This window comes from Dromiciops gliroides, chromosome 3 (assembly GCF_019393635.1).
Source record: "Dromiciops gliroides isolate mDroGli1 chromosome 3, mDroGli1.pri, whole genome shotgun sequence".
Classification (NCBI taxonomy): Eukaryota; Metazoa; Chordata; class Mammalia; order Microbiotheria; family Microbiotheriidae; genus Dromiciops; species Dromiciops gliroides.
This window is the reverse complement of record NC_057863.1, coordinates 2349492-2377414: the sequence shown is the minus strand read 5'-3', so window position 1 is coordinate 2377414 and position 27923 is coordinate 2349492. Positions and strand designations below refer to the sequence as shown.

The 27923-nt window shown below is 42.3% G+C and overlaps 1 protein-coding gene across 32 annotated transcripts in view; it reads left to right on the top strand.

The window, feature by feature from the left end:
* DLG1 (discs large MAGUK scaffold protein 1) overlaps positions 1–27923 on the top strand; it is a 223962-nt gene that overhangs the window by 97102 nt on the left and 98937 nt on the right. For 17 of the 32 annotated variants that reach the window (XM_043994497.1, XM_043994493.1, XM_043994490.1 and 14 more), the window contains one exon: positions 25853–25951. The exons of 9 other annotated variants lie outside the window; for them this stretch is intronic. In XM_043994497.1, the coding sequence (XP_043850432.1) occupies positions 25853–25951 (99 nt within the window). Of the gene's footprint in view, positions 1–3387; positions 4044–25852; positions 25952–27923 lie in introns of those variants that run through there. 6 more of the 32 variants (XM_043994507.1, XM_043994509.1, XM_043994511.1 and 3 more) reach the window with 6 other exon arrangements.

The window sequence follows — 27923 nt, the reverse complement described above, 5'->3', positions numbered from 1 at the left end:
ATCATTTATTGCTGCGTATTGTGCACTTAATCTCTTCCACTGATCCACCACTCTATTTCTTAGCCAGTGACAGATTGTTTTGATGATACAGGCTTTGTAATATAGTTTGAAGTGTGGTATTGCTAGACCGCCTTCCTTCACAATTTAAAAAATTTATTCCCTTGATATTCTTGGCCTTTTGTTCTTCTGGATGAATTTTGTTGTTATTTTTTCTGGCTTTATAAAATAATTCTTTGGTAGTTTGATTGGTATGATACTGAATAAGTAAACTAATTTAGATCAAATTGTCATTTTTATTACATTGGCTTGGCCTACCCATGAGCAGTTAATATTTCACCAGTTGTTTAGATCTGGCTTTATTTGTGTGAAAAGAGTTTTAGAATTGTGTTTGTATAGTCCCTGCATTTATCTCGGCAGGTAGATTCCCATGTATTTTATAATGTTTCCGGTTATTTTAAATGGAATTTATTTCTCTTTCTCTGTGTTCCTGCTGAGTTTTGTTGGTAATATATATAGAAATGCAGATCATTTGTGTGTGTTAATTTTATACCCTGCAACTTGGTGAAATTTGTTGTTTCAAGTAGGGGTTTTTGTTTTTGTTTTTGTGAGGCAGTTGGGGTTAAGTGACTTGCCCAGGGTCACACAGCTAGTAAGTGTTAAGTGTCTGAGATCAAATTTGAACTCAGGTCCTCCTGAATCCAGGGCTGGTGCTTTATCCACTGCATCACCTAGCTGCCCCTCAACTTCTTTTTCTTGTCTTATTGCTATACCTAGTATTTCTAATACAGTGCTGAATAATAGTTGTTTGATAACGGACATCCTTGTTTCACCTCTAGTCTTAGTAGCAAGGCTTCTAGCTTATTCCTGTTACAGATAATGCTTTCTCTTGGTTTTAAGTAAATACTATCTTTCATTTTAAGAAATGGTCCATTGATTTTATGCTTTCTGGTGTTTTTACTAGAAGTAAGTGTTTTATTTTTTCAAAAGATTTTTCTGCATCTACTGAGATAATTATAATTTTTGTTAATGATGTCAGTTATGCTTATAGTTTTTCTAATATTGAACCAACTCTGTATTCCTGATATAAATACCACTTGGTCATAGTGTATGAGGTCCATGATATACTGTTGTATCTCCTTGCTAATATTTTATTTAAAAATTTTTACTCAGCATTCTTATGTTCTAAGTTGTCTCAGGCTGGAAAAATGCCTCATCCTGATCTTTTTATGTCTTTGCTACTCCAAAATTCGATTTGATGCACTGTTTTAAAGTTGTTTGGAGAGGAATGTTGGGAGAACTCAGATGAGTTGCTACTTCAGATCCACCTTCTTGGCTCTACCCCTTCAAAGTTGTAAGGACCAAATTTAGTATGGGGAGAGTTAATTGGGCGGCTTGCCATAATATTGGGGTAAGAAAGGAGATTAACAGCTTCTTTTTAAAAAAACAAAACAGGTTTTATTAATGGGAACAAATTTAAAACACAAGTGAGGTTAATATAGATAGGGACAATGAGAAAGGGAATAGGGGAAGAGCCCAGCTATGTCTAAGGAGCTAGTCTCGCCTCAACAACACAAATTCACCACCACCCAGAATCCCCAGTTCCAAAGAGAACCAGCTGTGCAGCATTCCCCAGGCCTGGTCCAAAGATCTGGCAGACCAGTGTCTCTCTCTCCCTCTCACGAGTGAGAGTCTCTTCCCCTGACTTTCTCCCGAAAATCGCCTCTCCCACAGGAAATAGGGCTGTCCACACACACAGCCCCAGGCTAATTGGCCAGCAGCCCCGATTGACAAAACTAACACGCAGCTCTACAGCTTCAAGCCAGCCAGCTTCCAGATGCTAAAGTCACCTGACTTGTCCTCATTATCATTTCGCCAGGCCCATGTAGGCATGCGGGTGTCTGGCGTGAGGTTAGTGTGCATGGGCGTGCACCAGGGTTTCTAATTTTAGCCAAAGATGAGGTCATAGGAACCCCAAATCTCAATTAATTTCTTACAAAGTCCTCCAGATTTTAATTTAAAATTTCAAAACCCCCAGGAATCATTTTCAATGTGATATTTCCCCCTCACAACTACTTTGTGGCATGTGACCTTCAAGGAGTAGAAACACCTCCTGTCCATTTTATTTATTTTTTTTCTGGTCCATTCTTGATAGTAGATCCTTTATAGTGACTACTTTGAACCATTTGTGTGCCCAGAGATAGGCTCTGTTACATAAGCCTAGTTTTTTTTCCTCTTATGTGTCTTTCTTCATGGTTTAATAAAATAAAGACCTCTTGGGTGACCCCAGACTAGCAATAACTACGCCTTTTCCTTTGTCCTGTTGGCTCCTGGCATCCAGAGTTGAGGAAGCCAGCATATGACCTTCCTTGCCAGGAATAGTCAAGTACAGGAACACCTAGACCGTCTAGTTTCCTTTTAGCGTTGGTGCTGATAGGGCCTGGGAGTGTCAATAAACAGTAAACTTAACATCAACTGCAAAATTATCACAAAATTATCACAGTTTGCTTTCTCTGTGTAATTTCTTCTTTTTCCACCTTTTCCTCTTCCTCTTCTTTCCTCTTGTTCTTCTTGTTGTTCCTGTCATTGTTCTTCCTCCTTTTGCCTTCTTTTTCTTCTCGTCTTCCCTCCTCCTCCCTTTCTTCTTCTTCTTCTTCTTCTTCTTCTTCTTCTTCTTCTTCTTCTTCTTCTTCTTCTTCTTCTTCTTCTTCTTCTTCTTCTTCTTCTTCTTCTTCTTCTTCTTCTTCTTCTTCTTCTTCTTCTTCTTCTTCTTCTTCTTCCTTCCTCTCTGCCACTTTAAAAAAATTCATCTAGAGATGACACAGAATTCTGAACACCTGTCATCAGTTTGGCATACTTTCTAAAGTTGATGCGAACCGTTAAAATGGATGTTCCTAATTTGTTGGTAGAGGGATGTGTATAATTTCATAATAGATGATGTTTCTTTAGTGTCACAAAGTTCCCAAAGTTATATTTTAATTTTGTCAATGAATGATCTTTACCAGACTTTAAGCTTAATTATTGAAGCATTGTGAGTAGATAAAGGAGCAATATTATAACAGAAAAAATGGCTGTGCTGCCTTCCACATGGATCTCATTTCCCCATTTCATTAGATCTTTGTTTCCCAATGCATGATAGCAGAAATTTTTAGAAGCACTTTGAATGGAATCTCATTTCTGAAGTAGTAATTTGGTCTTTAATGACAAAACACCTTTTTTTTTAGGTCACAAAATCTTAAATAGTCAGACTTACTGCAGAGAGGCTATTTCCTTGTTTAGTTCAGTTTATGTTTATAATTTATGTAAGCAGCGAAGATGCCATTGGATTTTACTACAGCCTGTGATTGAAACTTGGTAATTGTGATCCACGGTTTCTCCACCCAGTGCATTAAATCAGGCAGCCCCAAAGGGTCTTGGTAGTCCAGTGCTTAGAACATCCCTCTGTACCTGCTAGTCGACCTCACTTCCTGGATTTCAGTCTGTCTAGTTGTCAGCTAACAAAAGAACAGCTTTTGATCCCTGCAGACCTCGGTGAAAGGATAATCGTGAAAAAGAAATCTACCTTATCCAGCATTTTTTGTCTCCAAAAATGAGCCCAGCCTTCCGGCAAGTAACAGGTATAGAAGGAAGACATGGGCTCTTGGATGGAATGAACTTAGAGGAGAAATGAATAGCAGTTGGGGAGATGTTCATTTGCCTGATCTGCAAGCGATGCTGCTGTAATTCGATCTGCAGTTTTTCTCTGATCAGTCACCACTGAGCAGCTGCTAGAGAAATAAGACTGCCTGGCAGCCACCTGCAGGGCTGCAGAGATGAATTACATTTTCGGAAACAACACACTTCTTTACTCTCGTGCCAGTCGGGGAGGCAACCCCAGCTCTAGCCACAGCTCGGCAGGCCCCAAGCAGAAGCCCTGGGCCCAGAAGGGCTCCAGCGACGAGCTGCAGGCTGAGCCCACACCTTCTCGCTGGCAGCAGATAGTGGCATTCTTCACTCGGAGACATAGTTTTATTGACTGCATCTCGGTGGCTGCCAGCTCCACCCAGGTAATCCATCGTCACTTGTTGAAATGATTGTTGACCCTTAGGATCTGGTGATGTCTTAGCACAGGTTTCTTCTAATTTGGAAATGGGATTTTTACATTAGATTCTTTGTTTATGTTATAGAATTTGAATTCTTAGATATTGATGTGCTTCCCGGCTGTGTCATGTAGGGCTTAATGCAGAGTGGGGAACAGAAATCTTTTGCCTTATGTAATTAAAAACAAAAACCAAAACCAAAAAACAACCCAGTAGTCAATCTGGACATTTTTTTTGAACGGCAACTCAGAAATACCATGACATCTATGCATGCGTCAGTGTATAAATCAGTAAAGCTGAAAATTGTTGATCATGTTAGTTTCTTTATTTTCAGAAAATGTTATGAGTATACAATATAATGAATAGCATAACAGATTAAATGCCACTTTGCCATTCCTCCTTCTGAGGCTATTGATAACCATAAAAAGATCATTTTCTTAAAGGAATAGGAAATTGCCAAATTCACACTGCCCACTTCATTAAGATGGGGTTACCTGAGATCTCTCTGGTTGTTTTCCGGCTCTAAAATTTTCTGCTGCATATCATAGCCTGTTTTGTATTTTTGTATGGGCTATCAACACAGAAAAGGGGGAAAGCTTAAGATATTTTTCACGTGGCATTTTGCCAGGTTTTTTTCTATTACACTGTAATTTTTTGTCCTTCTAAATTTTTCTGTCAATACATAAATCGCAGTTGAAAGTGTGGGCAGTGAGCACCAACACTAAGGCTCTACATGAAAAGGCTGAGAGAAAATATTAAAAGTCAGTGATCCGGGGCAATGACGTGCAAAGTGTTTTTATATTCTTCTCTATTTGAATCGAAGCAACAGAACTATAAAAAATAGCTAGTTTAAGGTTCTTTTAAAAATATTGAATATAAATACTGTGAATCAGGTGGTTATCTTTTGAATGGAGAAGGACCTGTCTCTTTGAGTATAATGTTCAGTACAACTGTATCTTGTTATTTAAGGCCAAGGACCCTTAAGTCTTATTAACTATTTAAGCAGGAGCAATGAAATAAATAGTTTGTAATTCAGTAGTTGCTAGTGTTAGGCATTATAGCGGCTGCTCGTTGTCTACTTTAAAAGTATTTAAACTTTCTTAAATGATATTTCTTTGTTTTTAATTTTGGAGGCAGTTGGGGTTAAGTGACTTGCCCAGGGTCACACCAATAGTGTCTGAGGCAGGATTTAAACTCAGATCCTCTTGACTCCAGGGCAGGTGCACTATCCACGGAGCCACCTAGCTGCCCGATGATACTTCTTTCCATTCTTTTCTTTAAAAAAAAAAAACAACTCATTGTTTTCATTTTGTTTAAAGTCAGAAAGTATATTTTCCCCAAATTATTTATGTAAACTAAACGTCTTTTAAAGTCCTACTTTTACAATAAATCATCTCTTAAGTATCATGTATCAGGTGACTTTATTAGGTTGGTCAGTGCCTTATTTTCAGTCACAAGTTTGTTTCTATGGAACTCTTATGTTGTAGAGAAAAAGCATAGTGTAAAGATGGCTCATGTGGAGGCCTGCCACTTGTTTATCCTATGGTAACATTAAATTTGCCCTCATGGTATTCAACAAAACTCAAAATATCTTGAATGTTTAATAAAAAATGTTTACTGAGGATTTGTGCTAACCTGTACATATCGCTTTCCTTTTTATTACCTTGTTAATGTAGTATTGCACTTACCTAAATTGGAAGGCAACGTTCCTTAGAATGAATTCATTGACTTCAGTTTAAAGCTAAGTTCTTTCTTTGAAAAAAAATCAGTTGAGGTAACTTAGGAGTTGAGCCCAAGCGATCCTGGATTTCTTTCTTGTTCTCTTAAGATGCTCATTGAGATTTTATTAAGACTTAGATTGTGACTAACTATGACACAGCAGTTTCAGTTTTGAGTATTTTCTCTTTAGATAGATTTCCTTTCTTTAAGTGTTGGGGGTATAATTATTTAGACTTTTCTCTTTATAATTTATTATAATTTTCTCCTTATAATTCTGTCACTTAAAAATTATCTTCATAATTGAGGACTGGAGATATCAAAGGCTTGTTTCTTACCTTGTCAGGAACTTGTGAAGCTCCATGGAGATGAGCAGAGACAGTGAGAGCTGCTCTGCCTCTCCTCTGGTCAGTGGAAAAGAGCTGGACTTCAGGAAATGACTGGGTCGTGGTGCTAGGACTAAGGACCCGATGGTTTGGGTGGCTTCTCTGCCTTTTGGTCTTTTTTCCCCTTTCAGATTCATGAGTGGATAATGGCCCTGGGTGTCCAGCCTTTGGAAGTGATGCTCATTATTGGAATAGGAATTTACTGAACTCAAGTAATTCATCACAACTCAAATGTCTATGGATAAAATGAATTTTGAGTGAGGGAGACCTTTGGAAGGTTTGATCTCCATTAACCCCTGCTTAACTCTTTGTTCTGGTCATCACCAGCAGTGTTCTTCCTTTCACCTTATGAGCATCCCAGAGGAAAGATTGCATAGAGAAAGAAATGAGATGAATGAAATTCATTTGGTGCTGATAATGGTGGGCTCTCTTTTAATTATCTAAGAACAACAGAGAAGGCATTAAAATGTTAACATTGGCTTTGCCCTTGCACCCTAAGGACCATGGGTCTCTACTATCTAATTTAAAGTTGAAAACTGAAAAGTTTTGGGTCCCAGGAAGTTATTTTCATGGTATTTCCAATTGTTCACCTGATGCATTCATATTTATTGCCTTAAATCAAGATGTCAGTTAGCACACTGCAAGTCAGTTCTCCTTTACTTTCTGATAGTCTTCCTGCCCTCATTTTAGATATATGCCCAATACCTATAACACATAGTGTTCCCTCTAGTTAGCCCCCTTGGTACTCTACAAAGCTTTGCTAACTCCAGTCTCCAAGTGTTTTGTGTGGGGGGTAGACAGATAGATTCCTGGTTTGCTGGTCTACTCTTCTTTCACTAAAGATCCCTTTTTCTTACCTGCACTTACACATAATCATCTATGGATAGTCTTTGTAATGTATTGTCTTTGAAGGAAATCATACTTTGGTAGTAACAATCACACAGTAAGAAAGAACACAAGAAGGCCTGTCTCCATGTTGGCAGAAGTCCAGAAACCTACGGACCAGGGAGCTACCCAGGCTGTGTAAGCAAGGATGACTTTCTGTCGCCATGGTTGGAGACAGAGTGAAAGAGAGAGCATCCCTTGGAGAGAAGAAGTAGTGGGTGTGGCTGGAGCCACTGTGTAGCTGAAGGCTGGGTGGTGGGAATATAAGAGTAAGTAAAAGGGTTAGATGGGGCAGTCCCACCAGGCAGGAAATGTGGCTGCTGTTTCTGTTCTGAGTAGGTCTTCTTTGGGTCATGATAATTTATCAGCATTTCTCCCAAACAGTAGTCTGTGAATGGACATCTCATATAACTTTCTGGAGCTACTTGTTCTAATAGAAATTCTCTGTGATGGAGGAATCAGTTTCCCTTCTCCCCTTCGGGATCACCCTATCTTGGTTCACCTTATCAGATATTCGCCAATTCTTGGTGATAGTGAGTTTGGGGAACTTGGGTAGTTTTCTGAACTTTGTAGCCTTTATGCATTTGATATTTTATATCTGAGACTATCAGGTAATAGCAGGTTCTTTTTTTTCTTTCAGTTTACATTATGCTTCATGTTGTAGTAATATTCTCCTTTCTGTACTTTGATTTGTTCAGTCATTGCCAAACAATCTGTCATATGTTTTCTGTTCCTAATGTTAAGACTTGAGTCCAGTGGTCTGAGGATGAAACACACTGACCAACTTCTGCCAAATAGGTGATAGACTTAAAATGTAGAATAAGCCTTTCCTTTTTAGAAAGACCAGTGTAGGAGTTTATTTTTACTGGCTCATGTGGGTTTTCTTTTCTTTTTTAAACTTTCAATTAGGAAATGGAGAGTGGAAAGATAATACATTTAAGGGAAAAATAAAGCCCTTAAAAAGTCTGTAAAAACAAATAGTTTTGTGCTGAGCAGAGAAGTCATGGGCTGTAGATTCTTCTGATGGGGGATACAGCTTGCAAATGGGCCCTGAGGAGTGATGGGGGAGTCATGAAGGTTCAGGGAAGGGCCTGGGTTTGAAGTCTAGGAAGCGAGGAGTTGAGTTGGGAGGGGAATGAAGGTTGGCTGGCCTGGGCCCTCCACATCCACAAATTGGAGACCCCAGGAAGCACTCATTGGTTGCAGGAAGGGGCAGTCTAGGGGATAGAAGCCCATAGATAGGCATGATTGGATAGTCTGGGGTGAGGAGATGCAAGGCACTGAGGCAAGTTCCAGGAGGAGACAATAACTTAGGCCTGTTTTGGAGGTTGGGAAAAGTGGGTCAAAACTAGGGAAGGAAATTAAAGCTGCCTAGTCTGGGCCCCTCTATACCATGGAGACCCCAGGAGGAAACTCACCCATGGAAGAAGGGGGCTGGCCTGGCCAATGGACGTTCTGGGTGAGAAGCAGAGCCAGCAAGGTTGCAGAAAGCTTGGGGAGAAACTGGACTAAGCAAAATCCGGGCCTGTCAGGATGGGGCCAGAGAAGCGGGGCAGTGACTGTCAGGCCGCCACAAATGGCCTCTGACATCCCAGTCACTAGTGGAGAAGATCATTGCTTCCAGAAGCCTTCGCAGATCTAAAAATGGTGCTTCCAAAAGGGAGGGTGCAGCTGCTGTCCAGACACATGCGCAGATGAGGCTTGCAGGGGCGGGGGTGGGAGGGACACATTTTTCAGGATGCTGAAGCATCTCTAAGAGGAGAGCAGGCCAAAAGCGTGAGAATAAAATTCCCTGCTTTTATTTTTACCAAAACTGTTAGTATGGGTAGGAAACCTTCCTATCTTGCTATAAAATTTTCATGAGATTAATTTATAAACTCATTGAAGGAATATTTGAAAAAATGATAAATGTGTGAGAGAAGGGAAATAAGTTGATTTTAACAGTATTTGACAGCAAGGCACATATTTCCAGTCACACTGTTGACTGAAAGTTCTGGAGCAGAGGGTCTGCAGGGTCAAAGCTATTTTTATAATAATACCTGTCAATAGATATAACCCACATAAACAAAAGCTCTTTAGAGAAGTAGCCTCAATAATGAAAGTAAAGGGTCACTAGGACCAGACATTTTAAGAACAGAGATCACCTGGTGCTGATTGTTTGCCGACTATCACAAAGCATTTCTTTAAACTAGGAATTCTTCCCCGGGGGTCCAAGGGCCCCTGTGGATATAGGTATCAGGGAGGGTTCCGTGAACTTGGAAAAATTTATGACTAAATCTCTAACTTAATTTGAGCATTGACCTCAATAATGAGTTTTGGTGTTGGTGACAGTGTTTAAACAACGCTATTCCGAGAGGATGGAGGCTTCCCCATACTGCCTAAGGTGTCTGTGATACAGAGATTTAGAGTAACTAGATCAAAAAGCCTCTGCCCCAAGAAGAGGTCCCTGTGCCTAAGTAGATAAATCATAGAAGAGTCTTTGAAAGATGTAGTACTGAAGATAGATTTATTCAGCCTTGTGATTATTAATAAGGATGTTTCCCAAAGATGTTGGCTCATGGACATTCTTTTTTTCTTTTTCTTTTGTGGGGCAATGGGGGTTAAGTGACTTGCCCAGGGTCACACAGCTAGTAAGTGTCAAGTGTCAGAGGCCAGATTTGAACTCAGGTCCTCCTGAATCCAGGGCCGGTGCTTTATCCACCGCGCCACCCAGCCACCCCCATGGACATTCTTATTGATGGATTCTTGGTCACTGTCATGGATGGTATCTAGCAGAGTGTCCAAATCAATTAACCAATCAATAAACCTCTATTAAGCACCTGTTGTATATGAGGTACTGTGCTAAGTGCTGGGGATACAAAAAGAGCCAAAAGACATTCCCTGCCTTTAAGAAGTTTATAATCAAATGGGGGAGAAAACATGGAAACAAATAGATATAAAGTAAGCTATATAGAGGATAAATAGGAAATAATGAACAGAAGGCACTGGGATTAAGGGAGTTTGGGGAAGGCTTCCTGTAGAAGGTACACTTTGGCGGGGGGGGGGGGCAGTGAGGGTTAAATGACTTGCCCAGGGTCACACAGAAGGCACACTTTTAACTGAGATTAAAGGAAGTCAGGAAGGTCAGTAGTTAGAGCAGAGGAGGGAGAGCTTTGCAGGCAGGGGAAGGGCCAGAGAGGATGCCCAGAGATGAGAGCTGAAGGGTCTTGGTGCTGGGACAGCCAGGAGGCCAGAGTCACTGGAGCAAAAAGTTCATGTTGGGCAGTGAGCTGGAAGGAGCCTGGAAGGGAGGAGGGAGGCCATGTTCTGGAGGAATTCGAGCACCAAACAGATTTTTTTATCACCTGGAGCTGATGGGGAGTCCATATTGATTATGGGGATGAGGTGGTCAAATTCGCCCCTTAGGAAGATCACTTTGGTGGCTGAATGGAAAGTGGATGGGAGTGGGGAGAGCCTTGAGGCAGGCAGATCCCCCCCAGCTATTTTTTGGTGAGGCAGTTGGGGTTCAGTGACTTGCCCAGGGCCACACAGCTAGTAAGTGTCAAGTGTCTGAGACTGGATTTGAACTCAGGTCCTCCTGACTCCAGGGCCAGTGCTCTATCCACTGCGCCACCTAGCTGCCCTGTGCCCCACCCCCCCAGCTATTACAGATGGGAGGAGAGTTGGGGGGAAGGGGATATCGGGGAGATGGTGTATAAGTAAAAACAACAGGCCCCGGCAGCATATTAGATGTGGAGGTTGAGAGAAGGAGGAATCCAGGATGACTCGTAGGTTGGGAGTCTGAGGGACTGGAGAATGGTGTTGTCTTTGTTAGAATAGGGAAGGCAGAAGTAGGGGACAGCTTGAGGGGGAAAGAGTCAGCTTTCTTTTAGACATGCTGAGAATCATGCGTCTGCAGGACTTCCACTTCAGCCTATCTGAAAGGTGGGTGGAGATGGAGATTAGCGATGATGTTATCCTTGGAATTCTCTGGTTTGCAGATGATAGCATGCTGATCGCATCCCTAGTGAGTCCCACAGTGAACTCAAAAGTAGGTGAAGTATCAGGGGAAAATAATGGGAATAAAGCTCAAGCGTTTTTAGTTGGATGGCCGACCATGAAGTTGAGAGGCAGTGTAGTAAATCCTGGAGTCAGGAGGACCTGGGTTCAGGTCTCCCTTTAAGCACATCCTCGGTAGGTCACTTGAACGATCTCCCTTGGCCCCTACGAGCTGATCTTTCTATGGTTCCCACTGTACTCTTCACTGGGATGTGACAATCAAAAGGAAACTGCCCCTCTCCTTTACATAGGAGCCCATGAACATTTACAGGTATCCTTGCTATCATTTGGGGGGAAAGGAAGAAGGACAGGCCTCATGTGGCCCCAAGGAGCCTTGGAATTCTGAGAAGCAGGGGGTGGGGGGGCAGGGGCAGTCGGGGACAGGGACTGTATTCCTGGCACAGTCCAGTTAGCTCAGTGAGTCAGGTTAGAAAGGGTTTCCAGCGCCAAGCGGACGGCCGTGCGTTGGGTCATAGTGGTCTGTAATGGGGCCTGGGGGGTAGATTGGGCTACATGTCAGGAAAAAGGCCGTGTGACTGGTGTGGAGGGTGGATTGGTGCAAAGAAAGATTTGGTCACAGAGGCCAGCTAGGCTGGACTAGAGGTGAAGGGGCCTAAGCCAGGCCAGGTGGAGAGGAGGGGATATGCTGTGCATAAGAGATTTTGACATTGGATGTGGGGGATGAGTGTGAGTGCAAACTCAATAATAGCACCAAGTTGAGAGCCAGGGTGACTTCCAGGATGGCGGGGCCCTCTACAGTAACAGGCAAGGGTTTGACGAAAAAGAGAATGAGTTCTGTTTCAGATCCACGGTTTTAGGTGAATACAGGATATCCAGTTGAACACATCCAGCAGGCAGTTGGTGTTGCTTGACTAGAACTAGAGAGAGTGGTCAGGTTCTGAATAGTTTGGGAGCCACCAACAGAGAAGATGGGAATTAAACTCATGGGAATTGGTTAGTTGAAGAACCTTCCACAGTGCATATGGGCTGTGAGCTGGGCCCACAGAGGACTAGAGAAGAAGGTGGGCTGGCTTGGCTTGCTTTTGGGTCTCCCTGAAATAGCAATCTCTTCTTAGCAAACATGGCTGCAGACCATGAAATTGCGTGGCACCCATGGGGGTCGAGAGGTGTGAGACTTAAAAAGGAAATGGGACCTGTCATGTGATGGGAGTCGTTCAATGGAGCCCTCGTGGAGGACACAGGGGAAAGACCTGCATGAGCTGTGACCTTCATCTTTGGAGGGAACACACATGTTGATGGGATCACTTGGCTATTGACTTTGGGTTTTTTTCTTGTTAACTTGCTGGGCTTTATCAAGCCAGGCAGCCAGCTTAAGTGATGGAAGCAGTTAGAATGCCGGACCTGTAATCAGGAAGACCTCAGTTCGAATCCTGTTTCAGACACATAACTAGCTTTGTAACCCTGAGCAAATCATTGAACCTCTGTCTGCCTCAGATACCTTGTTTATAAGATGAGGATGATCGCAATAGAGCCTGCCTCCCAGAGTTCTTGGGTGGATCAAATGGAACACAACATATAGAGTGTTCTGAAGGCTCTAGAGCACTGTACCATCGCTGAGTGAGAACAGGCGGACCAGTTACAGCTTTTCCAGGGTGTATTTTGGTGAACTCTCGTGATGATGAATTTCTGTCTTGGGTTATCTTTGCCAGTTTTGTGGATGTGATGTGATCCATCTCTTCTGTGGGGGTCCTACCTCAGAGGATAGGAGCACAGTTTCCCAACACTGTCTAGAACACTTTCAATTCCTCACACAGAGATTTAGCAATTAAAAAAATAAAAGCTTCATTTTATAATTCCTTCTCTCTCTTCTGTTGTTAAAGCCTTCTTTACTTCGTCAGTGTTTTATTCATCCAGTGTGCCAGCTTCCAAACTTAGCATATTTGGGTTCAGTTATGACATCATTTCTGGGATAAGATCATTTGTAGTTCCCCAAGTATATGTCAGACCATAACCTAATGGTGGGCATTCGTATCATCATGGAGTAACAGTGATACAAATGAACATGTAGCCACCTGGGTGCCTTTTGGACATGAAGATGCACATTAATTTAAAGGGAATGAAAGCTGCAGCTTGTACTTTGGAATTTCCACTTCTGTTCCAAGACCTTTGTAGTTCTTAAGTGGAAGGAGGAGCTTGGCTATGCCCCAATTCTTGGGACCTCAGTCTCCTGTAGCCGATTAAAGAGATGGAAGCCCAGCACCCTCATTTTATGCCTTGAAATGGGGATCCACAGAGCAGATCCTTGGCCAGATCCCAGGGCTTCTTACTTCTCCCAATACAGTGACTGTAAAACAGTTTAAACCCGAAAATCCTCTTTCTTTGCCTGGGCCTCCCCTTCATGCCCACGCGAGCCCTGCTTGTCTTTTCTGAGGCTTCTTCAGCCAGCACTGAACATAGAACCCAGAGGCTTGTTTAAGGCCCACTACCCAAAGGGCAGTGGGAGGAGTAGGCTTCTTGACCCAATTTCTCTACCTGGGCTCCCACCTCAGAGGCTCTTTGGGCACCGCGGATCACGCTGTCCCCTTTTGTGTTAGGAGTGTGAGATTGGAAGTCCAGAGGTCTCAAGCCCTGCTTCAATGATAGGAAGCGGCAGGAGAATTTTGAGGACACATTTTAGATTGGTAGTAAATACAGCCCGTCAGTGCATAAACAAACCAAGCAATTTCAGATGTTTGGTTTGGATCTTTTATTGTCTATGTTCTTGTAAGTTTCAAGATTTGACAAAAGGGAAACGATTTTCAGTTATCCACAAACAAATGCAAACTTTTTTCCTTAAAGAAAAGAAAAGCTTCATTTTGCTCTGCCTTCTTCAGGTATGAATGCTGCAGAACCCAACCTTACTTAGTGATTACCTTAAGCCTCTGTCCTAGCCTTGTAGCACAGGTTTGTTAAAGTGTTAATGCCACCATCAGCTGGTGACAGGGCGGGGCAATGAGGGTTAAGTGACTTGCCCAGGATCACACAGCTAATAGGTATAGTGTCTGAGGCCAGATTTGAACTCAGGTCCTCCTGAATCCAGGGCCAGTGCTTTATTCACTGCGCCACCTAGCTGCCCCCCAGCTGGTGACTTCTTGATCCCCTTAACACAAAATTCCAGTGAGCATCTTTTGAGTTTGAACATTCATATAAAATACACCAGTTTGACCAGGAGGTTCCAAAATTGAAGACTAGCAGATAGGTATTACAGTTTACCATTTCTTATTCTGTATGAAACAGTAACAGTGCAATTATAGAATCATAGAATTTAAAGCTAGAAGGGACCTTTTGACATCCTTCTCCCTCACCCCCCTTCCATTTTACTGGTGAAGAAATTAAGCTACAGGATGAAGTGGCACGAATGATGCTAACCCTAAGCCTCCAGTGTCTCTTGCCTACATGTCAGGAGTTCGTTTGGCCACATGCAAAGGCTGGCCACCTTAAGCATCTGTGATGAGACCAGTGTGAAAAACTCTTCCAGAAGCAATCACAGGAAGGTTAAACTATTGTTTCTCCATGATAGATGGCCTGCAAAGGTCCAAAGGATTCTAAACTTTCTTTATCTGACACCAAAGGTTTATAATGACTGGCCCTTTTCATTGATATGAAAGTCAATATTAGTCTAATAAATCGCCAGTTATGCTCTGTTTCTTACCAGAAAGATCTTTTTAGAAAGAACTGCCTTGGTCATTGGTTGTTTTTTAGTATCTGGGATCTGAAACTTTTTCCTTCTCATTCTACTGTACTAACTATAGGTTGTTTGTTTTTGCTTTAACTTGACTTGTGATTTCATCAATCTAGAGGGTTCCCTGTGAAGAGCCTCAACCCTGCAGATCAGTCAGTACCTTCTCTTAAATTTGTAGCTGTCAAGAGCTGTGTGTGTATGTGTGTGTGGGGGGGCACTTAGTGCTCACCCGCTATGTTTCAGGTAGGACTTAAACCCAGGGCTTTCCGACTCCAAAGGTGCCTCTCCCTTGAATCCTGCTGCCTCTGTACGAGCATATCACATCTTTTAATTTGAGGTTCTTTTGATCTAATTTAAACTGATTATATATTCGGTAGAAAAGCTCATGGAAGATTATTTGCTGACTTATAGCTAGAAATTAATCAGTTTATGTTTTGTCAATATCATAAACCAAACTTCTGTTTTGAAAGCAAAATACAGTTTGTTTTTGATCAAGTACTCCAAATAGCTTTTGACAAATTTTGAAATATTAATGAACAGATTTAAATGTTTTTAACATCTTTTGAAAGTATAAATTTTTTTTTTTAATTTAGAGAAAGCATGTTTGGTACAATTATCAGATATGCAGAAAGCAAAACACAGCTGGTGTTTTCATTTTGGTTAATTTTGTAACAAGTCATTTAACCAAAAATAATATTTTAAAATTGGACCTTTTTAGATTGACCTATTGATACACATAGAAGCAAAACTTGAGAGTTCTCTTAGCATTTTAATAACAGCTGTTTAGCTGGAAAACAAGCAGCAAACTATCTAATGATGATAGAGAAAGGTATGGGTATGTCTCTTGATAGAACTAATTGCTACTTTCTCATTTCAGTTTTATCCCTTTCTTGAGATTTAAAAACCTGGAAACGATATTTTTGTCAGGACTTCTGAAAATGATTGCAGAAGTTTTCTTTCCAGTCGTCCACGCTTCTGTAGCCTGCCTGGTGGCCTCCCTGCCTTCTCTCTCATTCAGTCTCTTTCTCTCTTCCACTCACCCCTCCATTGTCTCCCTACCACCTCTAGGATCAAATATAAAATCCTTTTAAGGTCCTTCAGAACTTGCCCCTTCTCTCTGCTCCCTGCTCTGCCCCCTGTGAGCAGTGACATTAGCCTCCTCGCTGGTCCTTGTACAAGGCATCACGTCTCCTGGCTTCCTGCCCTTTTTTGGGCTGTCGTGCCTTCCTCCAAATCCCAGCTAAAATCCCGCTTATTGCAAAAAACCTTTCCCAGCCCCACTACTGCCAAGTGCCTTCCCTCTGCCTGGTCCTCACATCTCATTCATCCCCTCTGACCTCTAGCCCCACCCCCAGCCCACTTTGGGATCTTTGACTGGAGGGCAAAGCCATGGGCTCCAGGGTCTCTCTCTGCAGCACCCACCAGCCCCACTGCTTTGGGACATCTCTGGACGTCTCCAACATGGAGCCTGTGGAGAGGCCCCGACCCCAGCTTCCTTTTGTATGTTGTCTCCCCTAGTAGGCTGTAAGCTCCTGGGGGGCAGGGGAGAAACATTTGTATCCCCAGCACTTAGCACAGTGCATAGCACTTGATAGGTGCTTAATAAGTATTGATTGACTGACAGACTGAATCATAGAAGATGAAAATACATCCCTGGCTGTTAGCTCCCTCAGTGGGAAATCACAGGATCATAGATTCAGGTGGAAGGGACCTGAAACGTCATCTAATTACATGGTAGTTGAGGAAACAGACACAGACCGATGAAGTGATTGGTCCATGGCCACAGCTGTAGCCACACAATTAGTGTTGGGGTCCAGGGCCTGTGACTCGAGGCTTGAAATCCTTTTCTTTTCACCTGCATTACCAGCTATCCATAGCAAATGTGCCCAGGGAGAAGGTGGTGGCAGCACCCCTTACACTAATGACACCACGCAGAGCCACTGAAGAACTCTGACAGCCAGAGAGCCTCGGCTGAATGGATCGCTTCAGCTGCAGCACAAAGGGCAAGGAGGCTCTGGATGGGGGGTTTGTAGTGACCCTTTTGAACCAAAGAATGTTGCTCAAAGCTTACCTGAAGAGTTCAGACTCCTGTCGTCCTTTCAAACTCAGTCTCCCCATTTTGTATTGACCTGACTGCTATTCCACACCAGAAAGTTAGTCAGTCATTAAACATCAATTAAGCACCTGCCTGTTCCAGGCACGGAAGTGCTAAGGGCTTCTCTTGTTCGTTGGAAAGTATATATTCCTAGGTGCTAGGGAGCTAGTATAGAGGGACAACAAACTCTTCACACCCCACAGAGTGATGAAAAGTTAGAAAAGGAAGGAATTGATGGGAAATGGAAGGGAAGTTGTGACATTACTGTTAAAGAATGTTAAAGGAGTCCTCTGGACTCCTGTGAGACCAGAGTTTGTGAAATAAGTTCCTGGCAGGCCTGTGAAGGTCCCTGATAGGTCACAGACTCCAAAAGGACCATGTTGCTGCTTGGGAAGGCTACATTGCTAGTGGATTTTCATGTTATTAGAAAATCTTACTGGATTTTTGGATGAATCTTTTTTGTTTTGTTTTGTTTTTGTTTTTGCAGGGCAGTGAGGGTTAAGTGACTTGCCCAGGGTCACACAGCTAGTTAAGTGTCAAGTGTCTGAGGCTGGATTTGAACTCAGGTCCTCCTGAATCCAAGGCCAGTGCTTTATCCACTGTGCCACCTAGCTGCCCCCTGGATGAATCTTAAAGAAAATTGTTAACAGACGTGAGAGTAATTAAAAATGTTTATTAAATTTGTGTTAACTGTCTTTTTAAAGCTCCCTACCATCCCCCTGTTGCCCCCCTCCCTTTTATATACACCTTGGAAAAAACCATTTGACATTGGTATATTGTTATTACTACTTTGTAATATGAAAAATCTTGGTGTGTTGTCATTTATCCAAATATGCAGTGTTGTTGTTTTGCGATTGTGTTAATATTATAACCTCCGTTGTCATGGAAGCAAGTCTCTGAAGGCGGCTTTAAGTGTTTCCATGGTGTCACCATGGATAGTCACATGGGCAAGATATTTATCTTTGGAGGTGGCTTTATTAAAAGATGCAGCTGGAGAGGGAGCAGTATGACTATGTGATATTCATTATTGGCTTATTAATGAAAGAGTGAAGATAGGATTCGTCTGCATTAGGATCCTCCTGCTGAATCCCTTGTTAGAATATATGCCCAAGTATGGTGTAGTTCTTTCTGTGGTCTTATTTTGCATTCAACACAACTCAAATCTCCAGCAGGATTATAGATAGATTTTTACCACAGTGTTTATTTCTTCCTCTTTTTCCTTGAATTTCATAGCACCCTCAATTAGATTCTAAAAGCTGCTTCTTAGAATCCAATCTGTTCCAACCTCTTTCTGGTGTCCAGCACTCCCAACTGTTGTGCCTCTAAGGACAGAGGTGGGGGCTGCAGACAGTAGGTGTGGCTCAGAGAGGAGGCCAGGTGACGGCTAATTCCATAACTCCCATATGCCAGGCAAGTTTCCTAAGTCGTTTGTTATTGACATTTCTGCTGATAAGGAATAGAGCGCTACCTTATAGAAGCCTTGTGTGACAGCCGTGTCTTTGGGGTGGCTGATAGCATGTTAACAGAGACTCTTAGAAGACACAGTTTCCTGACCTCTGCTTCTCTTTGGGCCAGTTAGAAAGATTGTGGGGATGATTTTGCTGTCAGAACAGCTGATATAGTTAGTCTCTGCAATACATGAAGGAGTGTGTGTGTGTGTGTGTGTGTGTGTGTGTGTGTGTGTGTGTGTGTGTGTGTGTAATTTAAAAGAGTTTTAAATCCAATCACAAGATTGTCGTTTTAGAGCATCCCAGAACCTGAGATAGGAGTTCTTCTGTGGGATCTGGGAGCCTTTTAGAATATTTTTTTGATGAGAAAGAGAAGGGAATAAACCTTGATTATACAACACCTGTTACAGACTAAGCCCTTTACAAAAATGAACTCATTTGATTCTCATAACAACCTGGCAAGGTAGGTGCTATTATTATCATCCATATTTTACAGTTGAGGAAACTGAGGCAAACAGGTCAAGTGACTTGCCCAAGGTCACACAGCTTAGTAAGCATCTGAGGCCAGATTTGAACTGGGGTCTTCCTGATGCCAGGCTCAGTGCCAGATTCAGAGTCCGTAAGCATTTATTGGATGCCTGCTGTGTGTCAGGAACTGTGCTAAGTCCTGGGAATACAAAGAAAGGCCCGAGACAGCCCTTGCCCTCAAAGGAATGGGGGCAGGAGGAAGAGAGAGAGACACAACTTGGCCAGATCAGGAAAGGACCCGAGGAAGGGAGCTGACATCATGGGCCAGATGAGGGGTTTAGGGAGATGCTGAAGTCCAGGAAGGTGGCCTGTGGGAAATGGGGACCCAGGGAGGGCTCTCCAGTGTGTCTGCCCTCCATCTTCCTCTACCAGAGGGAGGGGCCCCAGGGTCCAGGGCCATTCATGGCAGCCTTGCTGCTGCCTCCCTTCTAGCATTTGGCTTCTCTATGTTAAACACACTATTCTGAAAAGGGGTCCAGAGGCTTTGCCAGATTGTCAGAGAGGTTTATGACACAGAAAATGTGAAGAACCCCCAGTTCCTTATTTGGAAATTGAAGCAGAGATTATGTGACTTGCCCAAGGCCACTCGGTGGCACAATGGATGGAGCACTACATCTGGAATCAGGAAGACCTGAGTTGAAATCCTGCCTCAGACACTCACTAGCTTCGAAGGCCAATCTTGTGACTCCCAGTTCAGCTTTCTACTCCACCTTGCCACCTCTTTGTCACCTCCTTTTCTAATGCTTACTTGATACGTAACTGATTGGTGTTTTTTTCAGCTGTGACTGAGTTTGTTATTATTATTATTGCAACAAACATTTATTTTATTTTTTTTCCCAGTTACGTGTAAGGGTAGTTTTCAACATTCATATTCATAAGATTTAGAGTTCCAAATTTTTCTCCCTCCCTTTCCTCCCCCCTCCACAAGATCACAACCAGGTTATATATGTACAATCCACAAGTGCTCTTTTTATCAGTTCTTTCTATGGGGGTGCATAGTAAACTTCCTCATTAGTTCCTTGGGATTGTCTTGGATCATTGCACTGCTGAGAGTAGTTAAGTCATTCACAATTGCTCATTGAACAACACAATGCACACTGTCCTCCCAGCTCTGCTCACTTCACTATACATGGATGTTCATTAGTCTTTCCAGGTTTTTCAGGGATCATCCTGTTTGTCATTTCCTGTAGCACAAGTCCATTCCACTACAATCATATAACACAGCTTTTTCCATCATTTCTCAATTGATGGACATTCCCTTGATTCTCAATTCTTAGCCTCCACCAAGAGTTGCTATGAATATTTTTTGTATAATTTTTCTCCCTTTTCTCTTTTTCATGATTACTATTGTTAACTGTTTCTCTTCCATCCTATTCCCTTCCCCATATTTACTCTATTATCCATCTTCTTTTATCCTATCCCTCTTCAAAAGGGATTTGCTTCTGCCTGTCCCCTCCCCCACTCTGCCCTTCCTTCTTTTGCCCCTCTCTCTTTATCCCCTTCCCCTCCTATTTTCCTGCAGGGTTAGAGAGATTACTCCACCCAATTGAGTGTGTACATTATTCCCTCCTAGAGCCAATTTTAATGAGTGTTAGGGTCATTTACTGCCCAGATTAAATAGGTTACTCCACCCAGTTGGGTGTGTCTGTTAGTCCCTCCTTGAGGCAGCTCTGATGAGTTTAAGATCTTTGAGCCTTTTCTGATGAGTGTAAAATTCATTTACTGCCCTGCTCCTCTTCCACCTCTTCCCCCACTCCATAAGCCTTTTCTTGTTACTTTCATGTAGGATTTCACTTCTGCCCTTCCCCCTCCCCCAGTGAATTCCCTTCACCCCTCAATTTAACCCTAAAGATGTTATCATCTAGCCAAGTGACACAGTGGACAAATCATCAGCCCTGGACCCAGGGGGATCCCAGCCCAAACCTGGTCTCAGACACAAGACAGTTGCCCACTGTACAACCCCAGGTATGTCCCTCAGCTCCAATTTTTTTTTATGGTTCTGTAGGGTCTTGTATTTGAAAGTCAAATTTGCCATTCAGTTCAGGTCTTTTCATCACAAATATCTGAAAGTCTTCTTTTTCATTAAAGTCCCATTTTTTCTGCTGAAAGATCATGCTGAGTTTTGCTGGGTTGGTGATTCTTGGTTGTAATCCCATTTCCTTTGCCCTCTGGAATATCATATTCCATGCCCTCTGGCCACCAAGTCGTGCTGCCCAGCAGATTGAAATTTGTACCCAACTACAAAAATCACCACCTTTGGTGGCAGAAAAGTGTTTCTTATGGAAAATTAAATCAGCATAAGCAAAGAAGATTTTGCACAGGCCAAGTGGAGCAGCCTTGAACTAGGCCTGGGAACCATCTGAAGAAAGGGTTTGTATCTTAGGAAACAAGCAGTAGGGGGTGGGGTAAAGGGCACTAGAGAACTTTGTCAGGAGCTCCTGGGGCATTAACCTTGTTCTGGGAGGCCTCAGAGGCAGAAGGATGAGGGGAGCCAAGTCACCACTTTCTGTCTCTGACCAGATGCTGGATGACCTCTTGTTTTTTAAAAATGTAGATCAGGTTTAGTTTGATTTGATAAAAATAAAAAGAACAAAGGACTGACACCTGAGCCCATACATTATCACAACAATTTCCCTTCCCTTACTTGTGGGCTCATTTTCTGGGGAGTCTTCACATTTTGTTCTGCGGTTGGGCCTGTTACTGTCCTAGCCATTTTGGAGCCCAACTCACAGGCCCTTTACCGTGTTTATCCAGAGGATTGTCACTGGGACAGTCATGGCAGTGACAGCTGCTGGATTGGCAGAGCATTTGTTGCCCTTTGTCCCCAGGACAGGTCTGGTAAGAGGATGATGAACTGATCTTATGAGCACCATTCCTCTTGATTTTCCTTTGTGTGGTATGGAGTGGGGCTCTTGGGTGTGGTAGGCAGGTGCTTTCTTCTACTGTGGGTCCAGTAATGTCGGTGTCTGTCATACGTACCCAGGAATGCCTGAGGAACTTCACACTTCCCAGGGGTTGGTCAGGGGGCAGAGAAATGCTTTTGGTGAATTGGTGCCAGCTCCCAACCTAAGTTACTCTTACTGAAGTTATCAGCCACCTCTTAATTGCTTACTCATGGCCTTTTCTTTTTTGGCGGGGGAGGTTATTTATTTAGAATTTTATTTTTCCCAAAATTACATGTAAAAGCAAATTTTAACATCCATTTTTAAAACTGTGTTACAAATTCTCTTCCTCCCTCTCCCTACCCCTTTAAGAACACAAGCAATTCATATAAGTTATACATGTGTAGTTACGTAAAACATTTAGTCATTATTCAGGTTGTGAAAGAAAACAGACCAAAAAAAAAACTAGAAAAAGGAACTGTGAGGGCCAAAATTTGATATACAGAGCGTTAATTGGGTGACTTGCCAAAATATTGGGGTCCCGGAAATATGAGGGACCTTTAGGTTCACCCTCCTCCCCTCTGAACTGCCCTTTTAGATATTTCTCCCAGGCCAATAAGAAAGGAGCCATACAGCTTTAATTCACAAAAGGATCAGATTTTATTACTTGGGAATTAATTAAACAACAAAGGTGAAACTAATAAAAAATCAAAAATAAGGAAATAAGAAAAAGAAATACAGATAAATTCTCTGAACTCTAAACTTGGCTTGTGCAATCCCCAGATTGTTTCCAATTAAGCTAATTCAAAAGAATTTAGGGTTTTTTTTGTGTTCACTCACCAAAACCTGGAAAGTCTACAGTTGCTCGTGTCACTGGAAGGGCAGAAGACAGAGAGAGCTTGAGTTCTGGAAGAGCCTCTGCCTCCCCTCATGGAGTGTTCAATCTTCCTCCCCCAAAAGGGGGGGAGGTCCTTCAAAAACTGCCTATGGAGAGTTCTCCTTCTGACCTTAGTAGCATACATAACTTCAGGTGTGGCCCCTCCCAAATGAGTCAGCTAAAACTCCGATGATTTTTACCACAGAACTAACAAAAAAAAATTATGCTTCCATCTGTATTCAGATACCATCAGTTCTTTTTCTGTAGATGGATGGCATTTTTCAGAAGTCCTTCAGAGTCGTTTTGGATCATTGCATTGCTGAAAATAACTAAGTCATTCATGGCAGATCATCTTAACAATATTGTTGTTATTTTGTATACAGTATATTTCACTTTGCCTCAGCTCATACAAGTCTTTCCACATTTTTCTGATAGCATCCTGTTCATCATTTCTTGTAGCACAGTAGTGTTCCATCATAATCTAATCACACAATTTGTTCAGCCATTCCCCAATTAATGGGCATCTCCCCAATTTCGAATTCAGCTTTTTTTTTAAATGTCTTTTTGGATACCAACTTAGTAGTGGTATTACTAGGTCAAAGAGTATGCATGATTTTATAGCCCTTTGGCCATAGTTCCAAATTGTTCTACAGAATGTTTGAATCAGTGTACAACTTTACCAAGAGTGTATTAATGTCTCATTTTCCCCATATCCCCTACAACATTTGTCATTTTCCTCTGCTGTCCTATTATCCAGTCCAATAGGTATGAGGTAGTGCCCCAAATTGTTCTGTCCTCTATCTCTTCAATTAATCGTGAGTTAGAGCATTTTTTTTTTCATATGGCTATAGGCAGCATTGATTATTTCATCAGAAAACTTGATGTCTTTTGATCATCCATCAATTGGGCAATGGCTCTTATTTTAACAAATTTGGCTCAGTTCTCTATGTCTTTTGAGAACTGAGGTCATGGCCGTTTCTTAGTCCTCATCCTACTTCGTCTCCTTGCGGCATCAGGTGGTTTGGGTCACTCCCATTCTCTTAGACAATTTCTCTTCCCTGCATTTTCATGGGATTGCTCTCATCTTCTTCCATATTTATGTTGTGCTAAGCACAGGGTACAAAGAACAGCAAAAAGCAGTCCCCATTCTCCTCTCTAGCCCTTTTCTCTCAACAGTTTCTCTTAGTTATCTCTCCTGCTCCCTGGTTTTCAACTGTCAACTCTACACAAGATGGTTCCCACCCTTCTGAGTAGCAGTCTCATGCCACCAGTTGGTTACCTGCTCAAAATTTCCATTTGGATATTCTGTATGCATCTCAGGATCAACAGGTCTAAAATGGAACTCCTATCTTCTTCCTCAAACCTCCCCCTTGTTCAGAGTTGTCTTGTATCCTACCATTCCCCCAGGTTCTCAATCTTGTAGTCATCATTTGCCAAATCTTACTGAATCTAGGTCACAGCATTTGTCTCAGTGCACCCTACCCACTCCATCCACATATCACAGCCCTCCTTTTGAGCTCCCCTTTCATTTAGACTATTGGATTCCTAGCTTCTCCAGTGTAGCCTCCATACAGCAACTGACCAAAGTAATCTTTTTTTTTTTTATTTTACATATAAGGTATTTTATTTTTTCCATTACATGTAAAGATAGTTCTCAACTTTTGTTTATACAAGCTTTACAATTTCATATTTTTCTCCCTCCCTCCCCTCCCTCCCCCCTCCCCTAGACAGCAGGTAATCTGATATAGGTTATATCTATATATCTATATACATATACATATATCTATACACACATATATATACACATAATAACATTAATCCTATTTCTGCATTAGTCCTGTTATAAGAGAAAAAATCAGAGCAATGATAAAAAAAACCTCAAAATAGAAAAATAAAACAACAGCACCCAAAACAAAAGAAATAATATGGTTCAATCAGCATCTATACTCCACAGTTCTTTCTTTCTTTTTTTTTTTTTTCTTGGATTTGGAGATCCTCTTCTATCATGAGTTCCCTGGAACTCTTCTGTACCACTGCATTGGTGAGAAGAATATAGTCCATCACAGTAGGTCAACACTCAATGTTGATGATACTGTGTACAATGTTCTTCTGGTTCTGCTCATCTCACTCATCATCAGCTCACGTAAGACCCTCCAGGTTTCTCTGAACTCCTCCTGCTCATCATTTCTTACAGCACAATAGTATTCCATTGTATTCATATACCACAACTTGTCCAGCCATTCCCCAATGGATGGGCATCCCCTCAACTTCCAATTCCTTGCTACCACGTAAAGAGCAGCTATAAATATTTTTGTACATGTGGGTCCCTTTCCCCTTTCCATGATTTCCAAAGTAATCTCAATCAAGCTCCCCTGACCTTGTCACTCCTAGCTCCAGGTTACCTTTCTGGACATTTGGTGTTACTCAGATACACGTCCCATCCTGGGCAAACTGGCCAGTACTGGCTTTTTTCTAACCCAGTAATCCATTTTTCACCAAGGTGTCTTTTATGGGTTTTCAGTGCACTCCTTCCAGCCTCTGTGCACAGTGTGGAGGCTACACTGGGTCAAGGGAAAGAGGGTGTCCACACCAAGGAAATCATAGCTCTTTGAAGAAGTAATTCAAGTTATAGCATTCAATTAGACCCTACAAGATGTGGGAGTTCAAAATAACTTGAAGCCAAAAAAGGGTCTGTGGGACTGGATGTCCCAAATAATGCTCAAAAATTGAGTCTGAAATTTCTCAGGGGTGTTAAATGCCTCTGCACGTGTATTTTCCTTACAGCTAAAAATGTTTTTAAAACTATAATATGAAGATTGTGTGTAGGATTATCTGATGTGAAATGTTCAAATAAACAGTGTATATATTATAGGTCACTTACTGTCATTTGTTGTAGTGGCGGGCAATGTTATGGGTCATGCCCAAGTAGGAGCAAAGAGGTGAGCCAGTGTGGCCTGGAGGCCAGGTGTGTGAAGATGAGGAGATCACACTGCCATGGTTGGGGACAATAAGTGTCTTCTGGCCTTGGGCCTTATGGCCTCCACCTGGCTGGCTTTGCTAAAGAGGTCTAATTTCCCCTGAGCATTTCAGGCCCTTGTGAGAGCTGCCAGCAGTGGGCTCCTTGAGGCTCCAGGGGCTGGGGGTGAGTCAATCTGACCTGCCTCTTCACTTTGTTAAATAATGTGCTGCCTCTAGTTGTCTTTTATGCTTCCTGATTCTTTGTCCTTGATGATTTTTAGCCAACAGAAGCCGCACCTCCCTCTCCTCCCATTGTCCCCGTGATCCCTGTCCTGCCAGTCTCTGCTGAGAATACTGTCGTCCCACCCACAACACCACAGGTTTTTATTCTTTTTTTTCCCTGTATTTTCTTTCTCTCCCTTGCCTCCTTCACTGTTTAGAGTATCAGTACTTTTACTTTTTAAACATTTCACACTTAAACTGGGCAAAATACAAAAGATTTCGTATTTTAGTGACCTTTTTATCATATTCTTAATAATGTCCCCATTTGGTAGAATTCTTATGTTCTGATTATGTGATTTTGAAATAGTGTTTCTTTTTAGAGACAAAAACCTGTTTGATACTTTCTGCTCTTACTAAACCGAGTACAGTATGTTATGGTAAATAGCATTTTATAGCCCCATGAATTACTTACTATATGTTTTTGTTGTCTTGGTAATGATGTGTTTTTTTTTTCCTACCTTAATTGGTTCTTGCTTTAGCTTCAGAAATCAGGCAGTTAATTGAAATAAAAGGACTAAAGGTTTTTCACTTTGAAAATTCATTTTCATGTGGTATGTATTTTTGGGGGTGGGGTGGGGCAATGAGGGTTAAGTGACTTGCCCAGGGTCACAGCTAGTAAGTGTCAAATGTCTGAGGCCGAATTTGAACTCAGGTCCTCCTGAATGCAGGGCCGATGCTCTATCCACTCTGCCACCTAGCTGCCCCTCATATAGTATATTAAGACCAGATGTTCAAATCTGGACTTTACACACTGTATTCATGAACACATCTTTATTGTGGTGATACAGTTTTCCATCTTTTTGGCATTTGCCTATTTTGCAAAGGAAAGATTGTACTTGCCAGAAATAACCTTACTATTATTGAGTGTTATTCAATAGAACGAATGAAAGAGGATTTCAGCCAAGTCTAGTTCCTGAGCTGAATCCTTCAGAAAGCACAGCCATGTGGTCACTGGCATTCTGTTTTTTTTTGTTTTGTTTTGTTTTGTTTTGTTTTGTTTTGTTTTGTTTTTTGCGGGGCAGTGGGGGTTAAGTGACTTGCCCAGGGTCACACAGCTAGTAAGTGTCAAGTGTCTGAGGCTGGATTTGAACTCAGGAACTCCTGACTCCAGGGCCGGTGCTTTATCCACTGCGCCACCTAGCCGCCCCCGGTCACTGGCATTCTGAACCAGCGTGGGAAGTGACCACATTATGCTCTGTGTCTCCTCCCTCTCTTCCCACCCTCAGTGATGAGCTGTCATTAAGCTTCACCTGTACAGAAAGAAAGGCCAGACTGAAGATTGCAGCTGGTTATTAGCAAGAAGGAATTGACTGTGATTTGGCTTCATCATTGTTTCATTCAAAAAGAAATCATTCAAAATTAAATCCTTGTAAAGCCATAGAGAACAGAACTAGTGAGCTGAGTCCAGTCCAACCTTTTCTGTTCATAGTAGCTTGATTGGATCTATAAATAAAAGATGGTTTGGAGTAAGTAGGTGAGGCTGCTTTTGGTGGCATTGTCATAATTTTATAATCTCGTAAGTCACTGAGGTTCAGCAGCACAGAGTCATCTGAAAGAAGTCTTCCTAGTGGAATTGTTTGATCTCTGGCATTTCTGAATGAGGAGTTCTTTCAGCAGCAGAGCTCCTCTGAGCTAGCAGGGAGGGGAGAACCTGCCCTGGGTTCCCATCTGCAGCCTCCTCCAGCTTCCCTGGACTCCAGTGGCGTTGGCCTTACTTACTTGCATTACTCTTGCCCAGACCAGGTTAGCAGCCTTCTCATGGGTTTCCCTGCCTCAAACCTTCATCTCTCTGGTTTCCTTTCCATTGCTGCCAAGGCAATTGTCCCTGAGTGCAGATGTGACCGTGTGACTTCCCTAGTCTGCTCACTATGCCTTGTGTCTGTCTCCCTCTTACCTCTAGAGTAGAATCTGAATTCCTCCTTAGCTTTTAAGGCCCTTCACTTCTTGACCTCTGTTTTTCTTTGCATCCTCAATGTGCATTTTCTCCCTGGCCTGTGTGCTGCCATCAACCAGACTGACCTTGCCTCTCTTTCTCCCACATAAAGGCTCCAGCTCCTGTCTCTGGTCTTT